Raw genomic sequence first — 23404 nt, forward strand, 5'->3', positions numbered from 1 at the left:
TCAAGGAATTAATCCTGCTGGGTACCCATTCATCTCAATTGGGTCGAGTGCAGCACAGTGTGGATAAATTTCTTGCTGAAGGAAAACACGCCATGGCTATGATTCAAACCCATGACCCTCTGTTTGAAAGGCAAGAGTCATAACCACTAGACCACAAGTTAATCGGTGGTGTCAGATTTTTCTTGTTTCTGAAAAGAGCTTGAACATGTGGATGCAGAACAGCCTCCAAATATTTCTCTCATGTCTATGATAATTGTTTCACATAAACATTTAACTGTGACTTACTTCTTATTGCCGCTACCATGCCTTCCTCCATCTTCTTACATTGCAATCTCCTTGCTTCATCTTTACGATTGCTTAATGTGACCCAGTTCTTGCACGGAAAGACGTATCTGATAAATAAAGAAAACAAAAATTGAAATATGCAAATTGGCCTAATGTAGTTTTCGGGGGCGCGATTCATGAAAGGACTAGTCGGACGTTTTATCCGACAGTTACCATAGTAACAGTGCCTCACAGCCAATCAGAGTCAGAGAAAGATGTCAGATCTGACAACTTGTCAGACAAAAATGTTGATGAAACGCTCCCCAGATCTGACAACTTTCCTTGATTTTGATTGGATGAGAGGTACTGTTACTATGGTAATTGTCGGATAAAACAAGACTCGTCGGATAAAATCCTTTTATGAAACGCTCCCGTTCTACCTGGTAGTTACCATAGTTACAGTACCTCTCAGCCAGTCAAAATTAAGGAAAGTTGTCAGATCTGACATGTCGGACAAAAAAATGTTGATGAAATCCATAAACTGGCTACCCTGGGTAAATATGGCATCATTATCATTAACATCATCATCATCATATATCTTATTAATCTTTGGGATATGATTTGTATTTAGTTTATCATTTCTTTGGAAGAGTGCTTTTCCCTAAATTTGTATTTTGTTTAAAAAATCGTAGTCAAGCGTACGAATGCTATAAGTCATAACAACTAGAAATTCAATTCACTTTTATTCGCAATACATGCATCCAATTTTACTATGTTTTATTCCAAAATCAGGTCGCAGACCAATCGCAAGGTGCATGGTGACCTTTATAAGGATCTACATCATTCTCTAATATAACAATCATTCATGTATACATTGATTTCCTTCTACAAGAAACCTGTTATCACTACAGGGGCCGCAGAACAGTTTTCAAAGTGGAGGGGGGGGGGGCCGACCGTGCAAAAAATTACAATCTTATGGTCTTTTTAACTTTTTTGTACACGGTTTTGGAAAAAGTGGGGGGGGGGGGGCTAGCCCCCCGCTTCCGCAGCCCCAACACTATCAGTGAATTCAATCGATCCAGCCTGTATATAATGCATGGACATCCTCCACTCCATGTGGAGTATTGGTGAACCGAGAGTGTAATCAAACAGACTATCTGGAAATAAGACCAACTGGTATTAGAAAGAGTGGCCCGTATTCTGAAGTCAGGTTTAACTTAAAGGTATAGTTTAACTTTGTGAGCAGCCGATTTAAAAAATTCTCAAACCAAGATGAAACATGTGGACAAGTGCATGTATTAGAACTAATAAACCTTGAAAATAACCATTATTGAGAATAAAAAGCTAAAAACTACAAGGCAAACCCTGATTTTGTAAATAGGCGTCTTATAGACACCTAAATAGTACACATAAGTGTATGGGATGAAATTAAGATGGTGTTTCCGGTCACTTCATATTCCAATTTTTAAAGCACTAAATAATCATTTTCGAACGCAATTCTTTCTAGGCTTCATTTTTGGAACATATCACAGACACAGGTGACAAGTGTGACCTTCTAGCTCAGATTTTTTAAAAGTCAAACCAATGTTAACCAATCACTTTTAACTCAGGTTTAAAGTTGTGGTTTAAGTATGGACAGCCAATTGTTACATAATCACTAACAGTAGAGATATCATACTTCAGCTCATTCGGCTCTCAAATCATTCATAATTGTGTAGGAAGTATAAATAGATAATTGTCGTCACCATCGATGAATCAGGAAAGAGCACAGTAAACATAAGAAACATACGACTTAATAAAAAATTTTGATACTTTTGGCTCCCCATACATAAACCACAACTTTAAACTTGAGTTTAAGTTAGACCCGACTTTAGAATACGGGCCAGTAGAAATAAAGAAGATTGAAATTTGTTAACCCTTCAAAAAGTGTTTCAGTATTAAGAAGAAAAGGAAAATCATCTGGAAATTTTGAGAATGTTCTAGGACTTACTTTGAACCGTCGCTGCTGTCTGTGATGACGACCTCATGACAATGCCAATCAACATCGCGACCTTGACCTTGAGGTCGCGACCCATCACCTCTCTCCTTGTGACCCAGGACGATACTGTCTATTTTACCCACAGTCCTCGTAGTGAACTTGAAATTGTCCGTCTCTCCTCTGGAAACAAACCAACCAATCAGAAGACAAATAAATCTTTTTTTTTCTTCAAGCTTTTTAATCAACTTATCAGTAAAAATATCATGCAGAATCTTTTTGTAATTTTATTTCTATGGACCTCAATCTTTCTTTATTCATTAACAAACCAATCAGCAAACAATTTTTTTCCCTTCAAGATTTCTTAGGAATGTATTGGTAAAAATATCAGTAAAAATATCATGCAAATCAGATGATTCAAAATATAGGGGAGGGGGCGATCTCTTTATTTTATTTCTATGGATCTCAATGATTTCTTAATTCCATTCATCATCCAACCAATCAGTTAATAAATAAATCTTATTTTTCTTTAAGTTTTTTTTATGAACATATCGGTAAAAAATTAAATGCAAATCATGTGATTATAAAGAGAGAAGGGGGATCTTTTTATCATTTTAATATTTTCTATGGATCTTAATTTTTCAATCTATTCAACAACCAACCATTGTTTATAGTGCTTTTGGATATTCAATGAGTCATCATATCATCGACTCATTCATTCCATCAAGGAATTACATAATCTTTTGATTGCTGAATCAAAACAATATCTAAATGAATTAAAGGTTAAGTTCACCCTGAACTAAAGTTTGTTGTAGAAATAGCCCCCAAAATAATAAAACATTTGTGAAGGTTTGAGAAAAATACATTAAAGGTGACGAAAGTCATTAGAATTATAAGTTTAGGAATTGTGACATCATAAAGGAGCAGCTGTCCAATATGTTGTGTAATATAAAATGCATAAATATCAAGTTTTCAATGGTTCATGATGACTTATTTTAGTTTTCTTTTAAGAAACAGGTGCAATGATTTGTGCATTGATATACTGAATTTACAGTAAAAACTATTTTCAATTTTCTGAGAAAATGACATTTAATTGATTTTCCGCCATACATACGTTATGCATGGAAGCTGCTTGCTTATGACGCCACAAAACAAATAATAAAAATTCTAACAATTTATTCATTTTTGATGGATTTTTCTCAAACCTTGGGCAATATTTTTTAATTATTTTTTTCTGATTTTTTATAAAAATAAACATTTTGTCAGGGTGAACTTCCCCTTTAATTTTCAGTGAAAATTATCACATGAAAAGCTATCCATCAAGTGAAATATGCCATCTTATATTACATACATGAATAAACAAGAAAAAAAAACCTCCATTCCCTGACCTTCTCAAAATCTTTCTCTTCGGCGAGTTCTCCATCAGGAATTCTCGAGAGGTACGTCTATCCCCTTCTAGTATGATGTAAGCATTCTGAGTGGTACTGGCATCCCGTTTGTCGGTCGTCGTAACAGTGATGTCATATGCTATAATGGAAAAAATGCAAGGCAGCAAAGATTATTAGATGTACATCAATATAGAGAGAAACGTAATGGCCTGTATTCTCGAAAGAGGTTTCTTTTGTACCATGTTACCAAAACATGGACTATGAGGGGGGGGGGAGTAGTAGGGGGACAATTTGGCCCCCATAAATGCTCATATGCCCTTGTCGTGTTTCACCATTTATAAAATTGAAAACCCAGTCTCATCATTTAATTAATTACAAGACTGATCCACTTCATATCTTAGGGGTTTACTATCTTCTTTCAACCCATTCACCTCCCTCCCTTCCTAGCTCTATACCTAGAGACTATTGGAGTAATCCAGTTTTATACACAACCAGAGGATAGAAAGACTATTCCACTTTATAGAACAGGGGTGTATTCACTAACTTTTTCCTTTTTCTTCCTACCTCACTATACACCTACTGAACAATTGAGTAATCCAGTTTTGATGCACAAACACACTACAGACAGGTTATTCCATTTTAAAATATAGGGGTGTACTTACTGACTTTCTCCTTGTCATCCCTAGGAGTGAGTGCATTGGAGCAGAGAAGTTCTCTCATAATTTGTCCATCTTCTTCGTCCCTCGCCAGCCATCTTGAGCATGGGAAGGAGTAGTCCTTCCCAGCTGTCTCGTCAAAGACCTTCACATGATCCAAATGCCAGCCTGCCTTCAGACCTATAAAGAAAGGAAAACATTGTTTGTTAGGAAAACAAAGAATCATATTTTGTAATATTATCATTTTTTTTATACTCTTTTTGATTTTGAAATGCCACATGTAAAGATGATGATGATTATGAAAATGGTGATGGTGATGACGATGATGAAAATGGTGATGATTGTGATGATGTTAATGATGATGAGAATTGTGATCATGATGTTGATGATGGTAATTATGGTAATGATGATGATGGGGATAATGAAGATGATGTGATGTTGTTGATGATAATGATGTTGGTGATGATGACAAATGATGATGTTGTTGATGATGATGAAGATGATGTGATGTTGATGATGATGATGACAAATGATGATGTTGTTGATGATGATGAAGATGATGTGATGTTGATGATGATGGTGATGATGACAAATGATGATGTTGTTGACGATGATGAAGATGATGTGATGTTGATGATGATGGTGATGATGACAAATGATGTTGATAATGATGAAGATGATGTGATGTTGATGATGATGATGACAAATGATGATGTTGTTGATGATGATGAAGATGTTGTGAAGATGTTGATGATGATGATGATGGTGATGATGACAAATGATGATGTTGTTGATGAAGATGATGTGATGTTGATGATGGTGATGATGACAAATGATGATGTCTGTTGATGAAGATGATGTGATGTTGATGATGATGATGGTGACAAATGATGATGAAGATGATGTGATGTTGATGACGATGATGGTGATGATGACAAATGATGATGTTGTTGATGATGATGTGATGATGATGATAAAGATGACGGTGATGATGATGATAATGATGATGATGGTAATGATGATGAAGAAATGGTGGTGATAATGATATTAGACAACTTAACTTGTTTGTTAAAATCTCCATCTTTCATACTAGCTCCTTTGTCAAGTCAGAGACAAAAGAGGAAAGAACAAACTATTTACTAACCTGCATTATCATGCCATATCCTAAGCTTAATCAAATCTCCAAGACTCAACATGGAGAAGACAAATATATCCTCTTGATTGCGTTCAAACTTGTCCCGGTGCGTCTGAGATTCCTTCAGCTTCAGTTCGTCCGACGCCCCGTTCTGACCAAAGAGGACCATTGATACGTTGGCATCAGTTCCCCCGCCCCGCTTGTCCGACGTCTTCACGATGACCTTGTAGTTTGAGTCTGAATCGAAGAGAGATTAACACAGGATGATATTCTGTACATAAACTTAGGTTTAAGTCTTGACTAAAGAAGCATTTTAGTCCACATGTATATGGAATCCTAGGTTTGATCTTTCATAATACAACAACCATAGAAATTATAATGTACCAATTAATTCAATTAAATTCATTGAATGATAATATATCACCCTTTATGTGTAATTTTATAAAACAAATCAATATAAGACATTTAATAGCAGATTAAAAGATTGGTATTTTCTGAATGAGTCGACAACTGGCACTCCACAAAATGTGTGCTCTAAGTTAACCTATGGTCTACTAAATCAATACTTTAATGCTATCTAATTTGAAATTAATATGGCTCAAGTCTACATCTTCATCAAATTTAAAATTATAATTTTGTTGTCCCTGTTCACTCACTGCTGTTTCCCCATTAAAAAAAATAATGATTTGATACTCAGACCCTCCCTTGCTGGCAATCTATTGATTTAAGAATGACTTCAAGTTCCAATAACATTCCAAGTAGTGGCCTATGGCAAAGCATACATTTATTATTTGAAACTTTTGAACCTTGAAGAGTAATACCTTTCAGCAGCTACAAAGCTATCCCGGGATGAAAACATTCTGTGCATCAATGCGAGGTGCCATGATGTAATTTGAAATTTCAATTACAGTCCGACCTCTCTTATCCGGCCTCCCCTTATCCGGATCTCTCTATTATCCGGACGCACACTTGCTGAGATTTTTTTTTTTCAATTTAATCTAGTACGTGAGGAAATGAGATTGCAATCTAAACTCAATCCTATACACAAACTCACTTTGATTACATATATTTTCCAATATAGTCTACCTAAAACATTACTTTTCATGAAAATATCTCACCCAAATCACTGAAAAGCAGGATGATTTTCCAGGAAATCGGGGCGCAGTGCAAACATTTCATCACGTTCTCTTTTTGTTTCCCAGGAAAAAACAACACGTCTTGCTAGCTAACGCTAGGCCTCAATATGGACAGCGCCATCTATCATGTTTGAGCCTACAGTCAGTATAACAATGGCTGACATTGCAAAGCTGCGATGTCATTCATTCTCTTTTGAAGTATGCTCGATTTATACCTCAATCATTTGAGGAGGTAAATTATCCAACAGTTTTGACCATCGTTCGATTTCATTTCCATAAAAATACCGCCTATAATTTGCACTGACACTGCAGTGAATAATGTACGCCCACTACAATAGATAACGTGTAGCTATTGGGTCTCCCAGATCCGAATAAATCCCTTATCCGGATTGGTGTTGGTCCCAACGTGTCGGGATAAGCGAGGTCGGACTGTACATACATTAAAAAGTGAATGTGTATCGTGCAAGTAAAAACTGCCTCTTGGTTTACAGCATAAGAGACCCAACAGGAGGATGAAATGTAGTGCGGCCTCTCTAAATACAGTTGCGTTTGTTCCTTTTACAACGGGGGGAGGGGGGTGTTTCATCCATCAATATATTTTCGTCCAACAAGTTGTCAGACCGGACATCTTTCTCTGATGTTGATTGGCTGAGAGGTACTGTTACTATGGTAACTGTCAGATAAAATGGGACTTGTCAGATAAAACGTCCGACAAGTCCCTTCATGAAACGCCCCCCAGGTCCTGGGAGGTGATTCCAAATTTTGACAGTACGTGGGAAGAAAGAGAACTTGTACGCATCAGTGGTTGCTTTCGGTATAGCATTTTATCAATGTATGCACTAAATAAGACCAATTAACACCCTGAAGTGTGACTTACTTTTGACCTGTGCCTTTCCTTTGACAATAGCAGCAAGCTCTTTCACCGTTTTCTTATCTCCCATCGTCTTTGAAAGCCAGCCTTCACATTTGAAGGTCGTCAGGTCACCGGTCTCCATGTTCCTCAAAGTCACCTTAATGATGATAAAAGGTGCAAAATAATAGAGACAAATTCAGAGTTATAGCCGGATTTTCTGATTCAGATTCATGTATTGGTCCATATTAAAAAAACATGGCAGTACATTGGCAGTACATTATGATATGAAATACATAACTAAACACTGATGATGTACATATACATTGTATAAATGAAATACATAAACATTAACTTTCCTTTGATTAATGGATGGATAGATTGATTGATTAAAATCACCAATCTATCCTCCCGTAATTTGCAAACATATCAAATGATATTCCACTTAATAAAGGTGATACATTAAATTTTAATCATTTCCAACAACCTTTAAAATTTTAATATAAACTTGGTGACTACATGAACATTTTACAAACATGATTTTTTGCTGCACATCAAGAAACAAGTGTATTCTATTTCCTTTTGTTCATGCAACCTCATACAAAAAGCACTATCCCTATTTCATTCAATCGACCAATCCACCACTTGTACACTTGTATGTGCTTATTGGGATATCCCATTCTATAACAGGTGATACCATATTAAGATAATCAGTCTCTTAAGCTACCTCTGCCATTCTAACTTCAAGTAATGAGTACCCATATTACTTACATTGACTCATCCAACTTTTTTTTGTATGTATATATTTGGGATATTCCATTCTATGAAAGGTGATTTTTTGTTCTTGTTTAGATAATCAGTCTCTTCAGCTACATTGTAAGTATGACATTACAAGCTCTTGGGAAGTAATAAGCACCCCTATTCTTTACATTGACTCATCCATCCTTGAGTTACATGTATGTGTATATTGAGACATTCCATTCTATAAAAGGTGACATTTTTCTTACCTTATTCAAATACCAATCAGTTCTGCTTCCCTTGCCATTGTGTCCTATCCTGACTTTCTTTAGTGGGGCAATATCCTCCAGTTCAAGCTGAAAAAAGAAAAATATGATGATTGAAAATAACCCAAGTAATAAAAGAAATTAATAATGATCTCTGAACACTTCAAATTGGCAATGAGATAACAACAAAATCACTGTTTAAAAATGTAAATTAGAAACCTGTTAAATTCTGCTATTATCATTTATTTTGAGTGGTATTAAATCTGTATATTTGTCAAAGTATGAAAATGAAAAAAAGAAAAGGGATTGTGGCCAAATGGAGGACCAAAGCAGATTAACTCTGAACTTATGACAGCTGTGTACCTATATGTGTAAAGAGCATTGGCGGACAGTGACCCGGAGGAGACAAAGCATTGGAGGGGCACTGTATTGTTTGTGAACAATGCTGTGCCCCTCCAATGCTTTGTCTCCTCCTGGTCACAGTCCACTACTGGTCAAGAGTAATTTACCTTGATAAGATTTTAAAAGCTTATCATTAAATTAAACACTCTAAATTGGCAACAGGATAACAACAAAATCACCATATAAAATGTGAATAGGAAACATCCTTTTGCACTTTATATATCATATTATATCCTGCATTATTTCAATACAAAGTTTGAAACTGAATAAAAAGTATTAATTGCCCATTTGAAGATTAAAACAAGAGATCAACCTTGACTTCATTAAATTCTACAGGTTAAGAAATTTTACCTTGATCAAGTCTTCTCTGCCTCTCTCGAATCTATCCCCGTTCTTATCAAGGACAATCTCATTGCTAGAGCCGTTTGTTCCAAACACTGTCAGTGAAACCTGGGCATCGGTACCAGCGTTCTGAACGTCTCCCGTGAAAACCACCAGCTCATACGTGATTTCTGCAAGGAATAAATCATAATCAATTTAAGTGAGTTTATCCCTTGGCATGCTAATGCTGCAATTTGCACATTCGTAAAATTAATAATCATAATTATACTTGCTTATATAGCACTTAATACTTACTTTGTCAGAAGTCTCTAAGCGCTCTACAGTATATGCAGCATAATTACCCTGGCTTTAGCAGTGCAGCTGTTACGCGCGCTGCGTTTCAAGGAATAAATTCCTGCCAGGTACCCATTTACCTCACCTGGGTTGAGTTCAACAATAATAATCAGCTTTTTCCCTTACTTTTTCTCTTACTTCAACAATAATAATCAGCTTTCTCCTTTACTTCAACAATAATAATCAACTTTCTCCCTTACTTTTTATACTAGCAAAGCTTTCAAAGAAAATATCATTGATACAATTGCCATTCTTATCACTCAGGAATTAATTCAGTGTGCAAATTCTTGATTTCAAATGTATCACTTGCATATGTTCTTCATGTAATATATATCATTATTATAATTACTTTTTTAGTTTACATTGAAAAGTAAAATAGTACATTTCGTTTCACAAAGAGGTACAACTTTGGTAACTTTGCAATTATTGCATAATTAGTGGCAAATGCTGATTAATCTGTTAAAAATTTCATTAATAATCCGTTTTCCTGCGCAACAATTATTATAGAATACTTCAACTTTGTATTATTGATTACTGAATTTTGTATTTATTCCACTGGTGTTTAATTAATTAGTATTTCTTTTTGAGCAATTTGTGGCAAATTATGATTAATCTATTTACTACTTTCAACGGACCCAACATTGTCATCATATCAAGGAGTTTAAGTCTACGAGGTCTAATACATGCATTTTCTTTAATTTGTATTTTCTTTATATATATATATATATATATATATATATATATATATATATATATATATATATATATATATATATATATATGTGAACCATTTGTAAACACATTTTGTTTTCAGCCATTGGCTGCCAAATGTGTATTGTTTTTGGAATAAATAAACCATGAATATATATATAATTGCCATGATTGTGATTGTGATTCTTGTAACCATCATGATGGTAGTTGCCATGACAGCGAAGGTTACCGCAGTTGTAACTCTTTTTGGAACGGGACCCGTATCATTTTATTTATAAAGCGGTAATGCAAAGCAAATAGATCAAAATATCTTAGAGTGAATAATCGACATTGAGGCATGGTACACATTCTGAGAATTCAAATCCTTTTTCTTCTTTCCTTGCAAGGGAGACAAATCAAAACTTACTTGGTTTATATTCAACCTTCTGACCGTCTTCAACGATCAGCATACGGGAGGTCTGGCCATCATCTTTGTCACGTGACAACCACCGTCGGCATGGCAGCAGGTAGTGCTTGCCGAGGGTGGGCGTGTCTATCTCCATCTGCTCGAGGAACCAGCCTTCCTGAGGGGTGACGCCATCGTGGCCAATCTAAAGAGGATTCATCAAATCAGAGATTGAGCAAATTTGAAAAAAACGTCATCATGGTCAATTTAAAGATCATTTATAAAAACAGAGATTTTGAAATAAGGTAATAACATTGATTAACTACATGTAAGGATGATCTACGGACATAAATGCATTTTTCATAGCAGTTTTTAATATGTTCTGAGTTGCAAATTTGCAATGTTAAAAAGGACTCATGTTCACCACACACCTCAATTTTGTGGACTAATCCGACATGAGAACTCTTCAATAGACGAATTCCCCAAAATATTTACGTGAATATTTGGAAAATACGTTTCGAGTTGCCAATTTGCGATGTAAATATGACCCATGATCACTACGTACCTCGACTTTATGGACTTCTCCATCATCAGGAGCTTCTAATGCAAACATCCTGAAGGATGGTGGCTCTAAAAACTTCTATGAACATTTTTATATTGCAGTTTTTAGTTGCCAATTTGTGATGTTTAATATGATCCATAACCAATACATACCTCAACTTTGTGGACCTCTCCAACGTCAGGGGCTTCTAATGAGAACGTCTCTATGGATGATGGCTCCAGTGATTTCTTACCAACCAACTGAAGTGGGACCTTACCTAAAAAGAAAGGAAAAATTCAAAAAAATTGTTAAAAGGTTCATATTTTGCTGCATGTCATTTTTATAGAAATCACGACCATGATTATAATTGTATTTTTCAATTTTTCTGAAGTATTTGTGTTTGAGTGTTTTCCCATCTATTGAAAATCAAACACTCAATTCCTTCAAGTCTACTTTGCACAAAGGGTTCCTTTAGTTCCATTAGTGTATTGTCTTATCAATGGGTGCCTAATCACCAAATTTCATAATGATTTCATTAATTTGTAAAATTTTGTAAATCTTTGAAACCTTATAAAAAGATACCTGTTATAATTAAACTGAGAGTCCCTAATCATGTTAAAACCTCCACGTATTATCACTGAATATTCATCCTCTTGGCAAGATTATTGCATGGTTAACAGGGCCGTACACAGACATTTTTGCTGGGGAGGGGGTGGGGGAAGGACACATAAACATGTCTGAAAAAACTCCAAAGCGAGAAAGCGAAGTGACCTACATGTAGCTTGTCAATGGGGCACTTTTGTATTTCATAAAGTGAAATTAAAGGAATTTTGCACACACTGAATTTTGTGAGAGTTTTCAAAACTGACCTCCCCCCCTGTCTACGGGCTTGGTAGTTCAGTTGATCTTTAAAATTTATTGTTTTAAAAAAACACATTCCTTAAAATCAACCTACAGTAACAAACTCAAATTAACAGATGATAAAAATATGTATGTATATCTTCACTGTGTGTTAAGATTCGGAACATCTAAAACCACAACATGAGACTCGGAATTTCAGAATACAGGGGTGGTATCCTGAGATCCATTTTATCTCAGATAAAATAAAATATTTTATCTCCGTTAAAATCAGTGAGATAAAATACCCTTAAAATCTCTCCGAATTGGTATTCTGAGAACAATTTTATCTTCATTTTATCTCTGTAAGACACACCTATTTTTTAATCAATATCCAATTAGAAACGCACTTTTATAGCTCTCTCATATCACTCAACCAATGGAAATCCATTCCGCTAGGAGGTGTGGCGAAGGAGTGAGATTGCGTCAATTTATTGACCTCGATATGCTTGCACTATACGCTTGCGCGTCTTTACAAAGATTTCTTTTTAACAAATATGACAATACTCTCATCTTTATTTCGAAGTCTGTATCGCATCTTTTCAAGCATTATTTCAAAGACAATATTAGTCAAGAAAAGTTTTATGAAATGCTTCCTGATTGTACATGAATAACTTTAAAGTGTTGTTCTCAATGAATATATAATTTTTCTTAATTTTCATGCCAACATTTGTAGTTAATTCACCTAGAAATATTGAAGAAATCAACGTCGCGGAGATAAAATAGCCCCTACCCTCTTTTATTTTATTTTTTTCTTCAAAGTAACTTGGGTGCAAGCACATCACCCGCGTTGCAATGGCCAGATACGCAATGGGTATGTCTACGCAGCCACTGCTCTTTTGCGTATCATCATTGATACGCAAGATAAAATTTATACGCTAGATAAAATCTAAAATTTTATCTGAGAGATAAAATGTCATCTCAGAATACCAATTTCATTTTAAGAGATAAAATAAAATATTTTAAACATAAAATGACCTCAGAATACGGCCCCAGGGCTATAGAATGAATGATGTATATCTTACCGGTCGTCTTCTTCTTCTTAGAACCAATGATGGTAACAAAGATGTTAGCTTCTGTACCCATGTCATCCTCAGACCCTGTTGTTAGTTTGATGGTGTATGGGATAGCTGAAAAGATCACAAGAAACATATGATCACAATATCATTCTTAACTCGTTAATTCATTTTAGCCAGAATTTCTACACAGTAATCTCATTATTATGTTATGTCTATTTGTACCTACCTACTTTCTGTAGAGCACCTAGAGATCGATTTACTTCTAATTTTGACCTCTTCAAAAAACATCTCAAAATCCACTTATATAACCATAAACCTTAATTTGTCTTATGCCATCAACAGCGCTTTGTATCCTCTGGAAAAAGCGCTATATAAATCCAATTATTATTATCTCATATAGAATTTTAAATGCTATGACTTGGATCAGAATCCACAACTTTAAAGTCCAGAGACTAATTCACAGGGCTACAACACTCCACAACACAGTGAATGTGTTATGGTCTAGTGGTTCTCACTCATCTTTCAAACAGAGGGTCTAGGGTTCAAATCCTAGTTATGGCGTGTTTTCCTACAGCAAGAAATCTATCCTCTATGCTGTACTCTTTCAAGGAGAGATGAATGGCTACATGTACCTGCGACCTATTGCATAAAATAAAAGCTGGCGATTGTTTGCCAGAGCATTTAAATGTGTCAACGGAATAGTCGTGTTTGCCAGAGTTTTTGTTTATAGCACAAGTTTTACGTGACAGCCCCCTGGGTGGATTAATTCCTTGAATGCACTGAACACAGCTAAAAAAAGCCCTAGCTCAAGCTTAACCCAGTAATAATAGTTGCACTTTGTATCCTCAGGCAAAAAGAACTCTTTGGCACGTATTCTGAAGTCAGGTAACTTAAACCATGGTCTAACTGTGCTAAAATTATGGGGAGCCAAAAATTAAAAAATTCTGTTTATATTGTATATTTCTTCTGTTTACTATTTTTTTCCTTTTGCTTTCATAATAAAAAAATACTTAAAAATACTTCAGTTATCATTCCCAGACAATAAGGGCGCCATATGAATTAATAAATTGTATGTGTACTCTTAGGGATTTGAACCCCAATTGGCTCTCCACAGTTGAACCAAAACTTTAAACCAGGGTTTTATTTAAACCCGAGTTCAGAATATTGGCCTATGTATATCCAGCTATTATCAATATGATCATTATCATTATTATTGACGATGCAAATAAAATCACTTGAACTTACTAGGTCCATCGAATTCGGGCATTTCCAGCATTGATTTCTTCCTGGTGAGCTGTCGAGGGCTGTCAGAGGAGTTTGATTTCAATGAACTTGATGATTTACTTCTGTGAAGGGTGTTTAGGGTACTGGTACTGGACATGTCCCCATCATATCCCTAAAACATAGATTAATATTTAAAAAACAATTGTTAAAATTTATTCATCTACTGATGATTTGCTCATGCAATCGTTCGTTTGCGGGTTCAAGTAGTCAGCTGGTGAGTCAGTTTATTAGTCAGAAAGGCAGTTAGTCGGCTGTCGAGGGCTGCCAGGGGAGTTCGATTTCAGTGAACTTGATTCCTTGCTTGAAACATAGATTAAAATGATTATAATTATCTATTTACTACTGATTCGCTCATTCAAACATTCATTTGTTGGTTTGATCAGTTGGTCAAGTCAGTCGGTCAGTCAGTTGGTTAGTCATTTAGTTAGTCAATCAGTTAGGTTAGTCAGTTAGTCCGATCATCAGTCCATAAATTTAATTCATTCATCACATACGTAACACTTGTAAACCGTTCATTCCCTCCCTCCCTCCCAGAGTGAAATTCAATGACCCTTGACCTCTCACCTTGACATACAATGACCTCTCCAATTTCCCATCATCCTTCTTCTTGCTGAGCCATCTCTCGCAGTGGAATTGGTACGTCTCGTTATCATCATCGATCACCTCCACCCTATCCAAGAACCAGGCTGCGTTGAACCCCGAGTTGTCATGACGAATCTTGACCTTGAAGGGCTTGCCGAGGTCGACAGCTTCGATGGTGAACTTATCACACTGCAAGATTCAATCATCAATAAATCTTCATTATTCAATTCATTTTCATATTCCTTTGTTAAAAACAGCATTTTTTATAACCAAAAAATAATATAATTTCACTCAAAAATGCCTTAGTAACTAACAATATAAGCAAGTTTTTGCTCAGCAACACGGAATGAATCCAACAAAGCAGGAAATGCATTGAAAATACAAGTCAAATCACAATGAAGTCTTTGCCGAGGGTTGGTAAATCGGAACAGCAGTTTCATCTGACATTTCAAAGCTGACAAAAAATTTCAAATGTTGTTTGTCAACAGTCATTGACAAAATGAGCCAGTTCATAGTTCCTTTCTGCGCATGATCAAAAGATTCTACGCATGATCAGAAGAAGGTCATTTGTACTAAAGTGACATGGTGCTTTAAAATCTAATGAGATAAGCACCAACTTTGATGTCTTGATTATTCATGATTATTCATGAGTCCACTCTTCAAACAGTGGACTCATGAATAAAATAGCATATCTAACCATGGTAACATGCATCAATTTGGCGCACTGTGACAAAAGCGCGCATCACCATTGGAATTTTTTATACACGTGCCCGATATGCGCTTAATGAAGCATAATTTATAAAGGAAATCTAAGTAAATCATGGATTCAAAACCACCTTTGTGAATACGGCCAATGAGTCAGATGATCTCTCTATTAATGATTTTAACTATATATTATTCTCTTGATCATTGAGTTCTTGCTTGAATGCACATAATGTATGCACTCTCTCCACTCCCTGGAGTGTATTCCAGTGTACTCAATACATTCTTTTTTAAAGGACAAGTCCACCCAAACAAAAACTTGATTTGAATAAAAAGAGAAAAATTCAACAAGCACAACACTGAAAATTTCATCAAAGTCGGATGTAAAATAAGAAAGTTGTGGCATTTCAAAGTTTCGCTTATTTTCAACAAAATAGTTATATGAACGAGCCAGTTACATCCAAATGAGAGAGTTGATGACATCACTCACTCACTATTTCTTTTGTATTTTATTATATGAAATATGAAATATTTCGATTTTCTCGTCATTGTCATGTAAAATGAAGTTTCATTCCTCCCAAAACACGTGGAATTCCATTATTTTAACATTTTGTGCTTCAGGCAAGAAAGTCATAATTGTCAAATTTGTAAAATTTGAAATATTGTATAATTCAAACAATAAAAAACAAAAGAAATAGTGAGTGACATCATCGACTCTCTCATTTGGATGTAACTGGCTCGTTCATATAACTATTTTGTTGAAAATAAGCGAAACTTTGAAATGTCATAACTTTCTTATTTTACATCCGATTTTGATGAAATTTTCAGCATTGTGCTTGTCTGATTTTGCTCTATTGATTCAAATCAACATTTTTCTGAGGTGGACTAGACCTTTAATTTCAAATTCTTCTTAAATTAGAACAGTTAAACCGACTTACATGTCCTCTTTCAAACTTGTCGCTGTAACTCTCTGAGTTTCTGAGTTGTCTCTCTCCGCTATCCCCGTTCTCACCAAAGACCGTTATGAAAACGTTTGCGTCGGTACCGGCACGGAACGTATCCCCCGTATACACAAGCAATCTGTACTGACGCTCTGTAATAGAAAATAAGAAATTACCATTGTTGATTTCTGAGAAAGTCTGACAGTTACATAATTAAATTGAATACATTCACAGGACAGAAATTTCTTTTTTTAACGGATATTAAAAATTCACAAACACAAATATACATTCATTCAAACACATTTAAAGCTACGTTGTTCTTTTGAAGCTAACACAATTGAAAATTGTTTTGCTCACATTTTTTAACTCTTGGCTATACCTATTTTGGTTTGTGTACTCAAAGTCACAGGAGCAAACATTGCATACCTTGAGTCATATCATTAAAAGACTTTAAAAGTAAACTTGTGAGTGTACTTCGTTTGATCTCTTTGGTCTTACTTGCATGAAAACCTTTAAAGACCAGGGCACCGTAACACAAAGCTTAGCGATTAATCGCTAAATGAAATGGCCAATCAAGATCATCGTTGCATGCGGAATTTGCTAAGTAGCCTGACTAGACTATGAACCAATCAGAATTGTCCTTTGAAATTAGCAATCAATCGCTAACCTTTGTGTTACGGAGCCCAGATAACATTCTTACTTGTGAGTGTACTCATATTTTGTTCTATCTCATTGAACTGTATAGTCACGAGAGCAAATGCTGCATGACCTTGGATCACACCGTGAAAACCTTCAAAGACCAGACAACATCCTTACCTACCCATCAGCATTATATTTTCAGAGAAATTAGATTTTAGGAGCAATTGTTACAAAAGCATATGTTACATTACCTTGCATCACATCAGGAAAACTTAAAAAAAAAATTGATTACAATCTTACTTGTGAGTGTATTTTGTTTGATTTCTTTGGTCTTAGTTGCATGAAAACCTTTAAAGACCATACAACAATCTTACTTGTGAGTGTATTTTGTTTGATCTCTTTGGTCTTAGTTGCATGAAAACCTTTAAAGACCATACAACAATCTTACTTGTGAGTGTATTTTGTTTGATCTCTTTGGTCTAAGTTGCATGAAAACCTTTAAAGACCAGACAACAATCTTACTTGTGAGTGTATTTTGTTTGATCTCCTTGGTCTTAAAAGCATAAAAACCTTTAAAGATCAGACAATGTTCTTACTTGTGAGTGTATTTTGTTTGATCTCTTTGGTCTTGGTTGTTCCATCTTTCTTGGTCTTCTCCTCCGTGACCTGGTCCGGGACCAGTTCCCTGATGATCTCCCCGTCATCTTCCTTCCTGGAGAACCATCGGTTGCACGGGAAGACGTAGGTCCTAGAACCCTGCTCAGAACAATGACGGAAAATAAAGTATATTAAAGAATGCAGCCCTGGAAATAAAGATAACTTGTACAAAAACAGTAAAATGAGAGAATCAAATCATTGAAAGTTTGAGGAAAAAATTGAACGAATCATAGAAAGTTATGAGCATTTGAATGTTGGGATGAGGGATCCTGAATGATATTGGCATCCTCAAATTGACAATGCGACCAACATGAGTGAAATGGAAAAGGTTTTATTCAAAATTATTGCACTTTGCAGCAAAAAGGAAGAAATGGGTACAATTTACAGGTATATATACATAGAGTGTACAGATTTAAAAACATCAAAACTTGAAATGATTACGAAAATATAATGCAACTTAACCCTATCTAGGCCGGGGGGGGGCCTCGGAGGCCCCCCCCTCAGTAAGTCGTGCGATATTTTCGCAGCGCAAAATTTTTTGACCGCGCTGCTCGCTGACTTTTTACTTTCAAGTCTTGCGCAACTTTTGAGACCAAGTTTGCGTCACCCGGGTATGCGGTTCCAAAGGTACGCAACGTTATGTAAGTGCATGTCAGACCAAAAATGGCTAAAAACGTGATTTCGTGTACAAAGTCAATGTACATAGTGTTTTCAACCAAAAATAAAAAATGTATGATTATTTTTAGTTTTGCTGGCCTAAATGTATGTATTTTATGCTGTTTATAATCTGAGAAGAGTCCCCAACCAATTTCATTGAAAAAACAATGAAAAAAAGTCCAAAAAAGCAATATAATACATAAGAAATTATTAATTACGCATAAATTAGCATAATTACGCAATAACCATTCGCATGAAAAAAATTACTATACAATTTTGTAGATTATATCCCAGACAACCTATGTGCCATATGAACTTCCAAAATACCCCGGCCTAGATAGGGTTAACATATTATGTATACTAAAAAGGAAAAGATGAAGTAAAAAAAAAAACAAATAGAAGAAAAATGAGTAAAATATTGGTATAAAAAAACAAGCAGCGTTTCCTTTTAGTTGTTAAATGATGTTGAAATTGTAAAAACCCCCAATTTATAACATATTTTACTTAAATTGTAACTTTTATCAAGTCTATCCATAGAACAGGGGTTTATTTTTTTATTAATATATTTGTGATTTTTTCTTATCTTTATTAATATTTTCATTTTCATAGGAAGATATGTAATACTAATAGATGTTTTACAACAAAGTATTATCATGCCCTATCCTAACCTTCTCATTAGTATTGCCAACATCTTCAATCAATGGTGGATGAGTGTAACTTACCCTTTTGCCATATAGAAGCTTCCTGATTTCTACTTTGTTTAGATGCCAAGCAGCCCCGAAACCAGCATTGTCATGCCCTATCCTAACCTCATTAGTATTGCCAACATCTTCAATCAATGGTGGATGAGTGTAACTTACCCTTTTGCCATCAAGGAGCTTCCTGATTTCTACTTTGTTTAGATGCCAAGCAGCCCCGAAACCAGCATTGTCATGCCCAATCCTCAGTTTCTCAATGGTATCGCCAACATCTTCAAGCTATGGTGGAGGAAAAGATAAAACTAGAAGTGATTAAAGAAAATTTTGTCTATGAATTACATGGTGTCGGAAAGAAAAAGGGGAAACAATACACGATTCAAGATGGAAAATATGACTCAAAGTAAAATATAATTTATTACTGATCATTTAAGCGATTCCAAAATTTTACAGCATACACTGATTATCATCATTTTCCAACCACATTTAGATAAATTCTTTCTCAATTTAATTCATGATGAGAATTTTCCTTTATTTTTTATTTCACAGTTTGACTGTGGATGGTATATTCCATATGGAAACATAATGGCGTAGTGGTTCTGACTCCTGTTTATCAATCAATGGTTTGCGGATTCAAAACATACCGCGGATGTGTCAATTTCCTTAAGCACTTATTTGTGAACAGCTGCTCTACTAAATCCAGAGTAATCACATTACAATAGAGCACTTAGGGACCGCTATATAAGCAAGCATAATTAAATTGTAATCATAAAAGAATGGACAACCTCACCTCCACAACAAACATGTCTTCACTATTCCTCTCGAAGCACTTAGGCGGAGCGCCAAAAGCCCAAATGCGTTCCAACGCGTGCATAGCTATTGTTCCATAATGAGAGCGTGCAAAGGTGTTCCAAGAGATTTGTAGGAAGTACCGTTATATTCTGCTTTAAGGCTAATTTGCATAATCCGTACACGCTGGGGAACACCGCAATTATAATCTCGATCGCTATTGGCTAAAGCCTCGCCCGCCGGAGCGTAGCACGAGAATGGTCTGAATAGTGCAATGTCGCATACAGTACACACGACACACACACACAGAGCTCTAGCGTGCACTTCGCACCAAATGAGGTTCGTGTTCGGTGTGCACGTAGATATACGGAGTTTTCGGTCGGATCAACCATCCTGGCCCGTTGCTTGGGCCGAAATAGAGTAGTCGCTTGGCTTGATTTTTCATGCGTAAAGGGGTAAACATATTCAGTGAATATTAGCTGCCATATCAATTTCACAATATCGCCTGATATCTAAACATGTTGAGATGTTACTCTTCCCGAGTGGACATGTACATAAAAATTTTAAGGATAATTTACGGCGTTTCTGTGCAGTATTTAAAAGTCGAACATAGAAGAAACTCGGGGGTGAATGAAGCAATACTAGTTCGCGCTTCCTAGCTCAGCTGCAAGCGCAATCTTCGGTACGCTGGTCTTTTGGGACGTTACTCTATGGCGACATCGAAATCAACTGCATAATTCCAAAATTTAAATTGACAATGCCTTTATATGACATCTCCGATATTTGATCGAATTCTAGTAAATAAAAGACCAAAACATCTAGTTTTGTGCCGCAATTCTACGCTGTGGCGAAGTCGAAGACAATTCGCGTGCCTGACTAGTTTGACTGTCCGCTGTTGAGACGTTATGGTGCTTTTATTATGAGGGAACAACTTTTCAAATAAAAATAAAAGGAAATTTTATCGGCCAGTTTGCAAACAATATGACTATGACATGGTAACATTACCGGGGATGAAAGGGGGAGGGTCCCAGTGTTGAATTAATAATCATAAAATTGCAATTCATAAAATATAATTAAAGAACAAAACCAAGTAATGAAAATGAAAATATAATGTGTAGAATAAACAAGAAATGAATTTCATTAAAAATAGGAACAATATCAAAACTACGTGGTTGCATGCAGTCGCCCCTTTGAAAACTAATTTTGACTAGTTTCAATAACCCAATGATTTTTTTTATTTTTCTATGAAATTATTAGAATTGTAATAATTACTACCATTGCTGTTCATGAGTTTCTTTTGGGAACTAATTTGTCTAAAAAAAAACTTTTTTTTTTTTTATGTTGTGATGTACTAGCGCTTTGCAACTTTTGAAAAGGCGCTTGATAAATTATTGTGTTGATATTGTGAATGTTTTCATTATTGTTTGTTGTGTTATCATATTTGGGACATTCTGTGAATGAAATTATGGAGAAAATAATAAAAGGAAAATCGCGTGATGTGTCTCTAAAATTAACAATGTGTCTTTTATGAATCTCTTGTTAGAATTTCTGCTCTCATCAACGAACCATCTTTTTCTTTATAATGCCGATTATTTAGGCTTCAATGAGTTGCCGATGTCAATTCTGCATTTATTTCAAAGTCATTAAAAGCACTGGATGACAAATCACGAGATCACAAGATAGGGAAAATAAAAGTTAATATAATTAAAACGTGAATAAATGAAAACAAAGGTGATCATTGTTGGCTCATAATTTATAAAAATTGAAAGATTAATGACAGGAAGTGTGGAATGCAATGAAAATGTGGACTGCTTGTTTAAATGGTTTCACATCATTATTGTAAATTCGGCCATATATCATCTGGGGTCCGTTGCAGAAATAGTTAAACGCAAGTCAAAAAATCAATCGCAAGTCAAAAATGCGCGCTGTTGATTGGTTGAAAATGAAGTTGCTCGTGATTTTTAAAGATGCGTTTGATTGCAACTCTTTCTGCAACGGGCCCCAGATCTCCATTGTCATCGTCATTATCACAATCACCATCTCATCGAGCTTCCGAAACGTTTTTTTTTTTACGTTCAATAAAACATCTACATTTGGACGCGTTCAGAAAACATCCATAAAACGTCCATTCGTAGTTGGGTAGTCATCAGTTTGGGCCCCTTGTCGTATCCGGATCCGCCGCATGGGACATTCAGGAACAAATGAAATTGGTCGCTACCTAAATCTTTTTAGGTAGCAAACAATTTTTTCCGTTTATTCACTACATTTGTGCATTTGATAAAAGCAACGTCATAATTTAATTGTCAAAATAGAAGAAAATAAAATTCTGTCACAATTAGAATATCATTGACCACCAAAAACTCATTTTTCCGGATTTGTAGAATTTTGATACCGGGTAATTTATGATTGGGGAGGAAACTTATGAATATTTTAAAAAGGAAATGTAGGCCATGAATGCGACTAAACATTCATAACTAAATTTGCAAAATCAAAGATTGAAGACAGTTCTCCTTATAATTGACATTGTAAACAAAATAATAAAAACGCATGATTGGATATCAAATACGAACATAGACACCTAAATTCAAACCTCCGCGGAAACCGGGGATCGCAGAACGGATCTCATTACAAAACATCTGATTGTGATTTTATTTTTGCATCGGGTCGACCCCCCCCCCCCCCGACTGTCAACCCGTTTCGCGGCCCTCGAATGATCTTCAGCGGAAGTCAAAAAAGTAAGCCGCCTCTTCCAATAATCCTGGATCCGTCCCCTGGACACCTAGCATTTTGTTATTATGAGACATTTCTATCAAGAATTAATAAAGTCTTAAAATGAAACTTGTCACAATGTGCATCGTTTACATGTCAATTTTTTCAACTCTTGAATACTAGTTTATTGTTAGGTAAAAGAAAATGAAAATATAAAGACAATTGCAAGCATTATTAACATCATTTGCGACACATTTTTGGCAAGTTCATCGTCAAAGTCGCGACGTCTTATTTTTTTTATATCATTCATGTTTTTAATCCAAACGGAAAAATCAAAGTTGCTTTTGTCGGAAGTTTGGTATGTTACTTTCGCTCTTGATTAGGAGGGCGATAATTAGTATTCAACGCCCAAAGTTAATGTTATCTTTGTAAAAGGAGTTTATCTGCGTATGCAATTTCCAGTAGACGCGGTAACCTTAAAAAGGTAATTTCAGAATTGGAACAAAAAATGCATTGCAAATTTAATACTTTTAGAATACAAAGTCGATATATCTTCATGTCATTTTGCAAGGGGGTGCCATTATGACTCCAAAACTCGTCTTCGTAAGTTGGGATAGGAGTTTTGTATTTCAAAGGTGGATAAGTTTGGTATACAGAAGGCTGGAGACATATTTTAGTCTCATTCTAAAGCTTGATGTCATGAGTATAATG

General features: G+C 35.4%; 1 protein-coding gene across 2 annotated transcripts in view; it reads right to left on the reverse strand.

Moving 5' to 3' along the window:
- Nucleotides 1–23404, reverse strand: part of LOC121417129 (lipoxygenase homology domain-containing protein 1-like) — a 95020-nt gene that overhangs the window by 2760 nt on the left and 68856 nt on the right. For both annotated transcript variants that reach the window (XM_041610712.1, XM_041610710.1), the window contains 16 exons: nt 19361–19477; nt 17783–17942; nt 16545–16699; nt 14887–15093; nt 14284–14434; nt 13045–13149; nt 11296–11399; nt 10603–10786; nt 9162–9322; nt 8412–8498; nt 7432–7564; nt 5428–5655; nt 4290–4463; nt 3628–3766; nt 2255–2422; nt 286–392 (listed from right to left, as the gene is read on the reverse strand). In XM_041610712.1, coding sequence (XP_041466646.1) covers nt 286–392; nt 2255–2422; nt 3628–3766; nt 4290–4463; nt 5428–5655; nt 7432–7564; nt 8412–8498; nt 9162–9322; nt 10603–10786; nt 11296–11399; nt 13045–13149; nt 14284–14434; nt 14887–15093; nt 16545–16699; nt 17783–17942; nt 19361–19477 — 2380 coding nt within the window. The remainder of the gene's footprint in view (nt 1–285; nt 393–2254; nt 2423–3627; nt 3767–4289; nt 4464–5427; nt 5656–7431; nt 7565–8411; nt 8499–9161; nt 9323–10602; nt 10787–11295; nt 11400–13044; nt 13150–14283; nt 14435–14886; nt 15094–16544; nt 16700–17782; nt 17943–19360; nt 19478–23404) is intronic.

Source organism: Lytechinus variegatus, chromosome 6 (assembly GCF_018143015.1).
Source record: "Lytechinus variegatus isolate NC3 chromosome 6, Lvar_3.0, whole genome shotgun sequence".
Lineage (NCBI taxonomy): Eukaryota > Metazoa > Echinodermata > Echinoidea > Temnopleuroida > Toxopneustidae > Lytechinus > Lytechinus variegatus.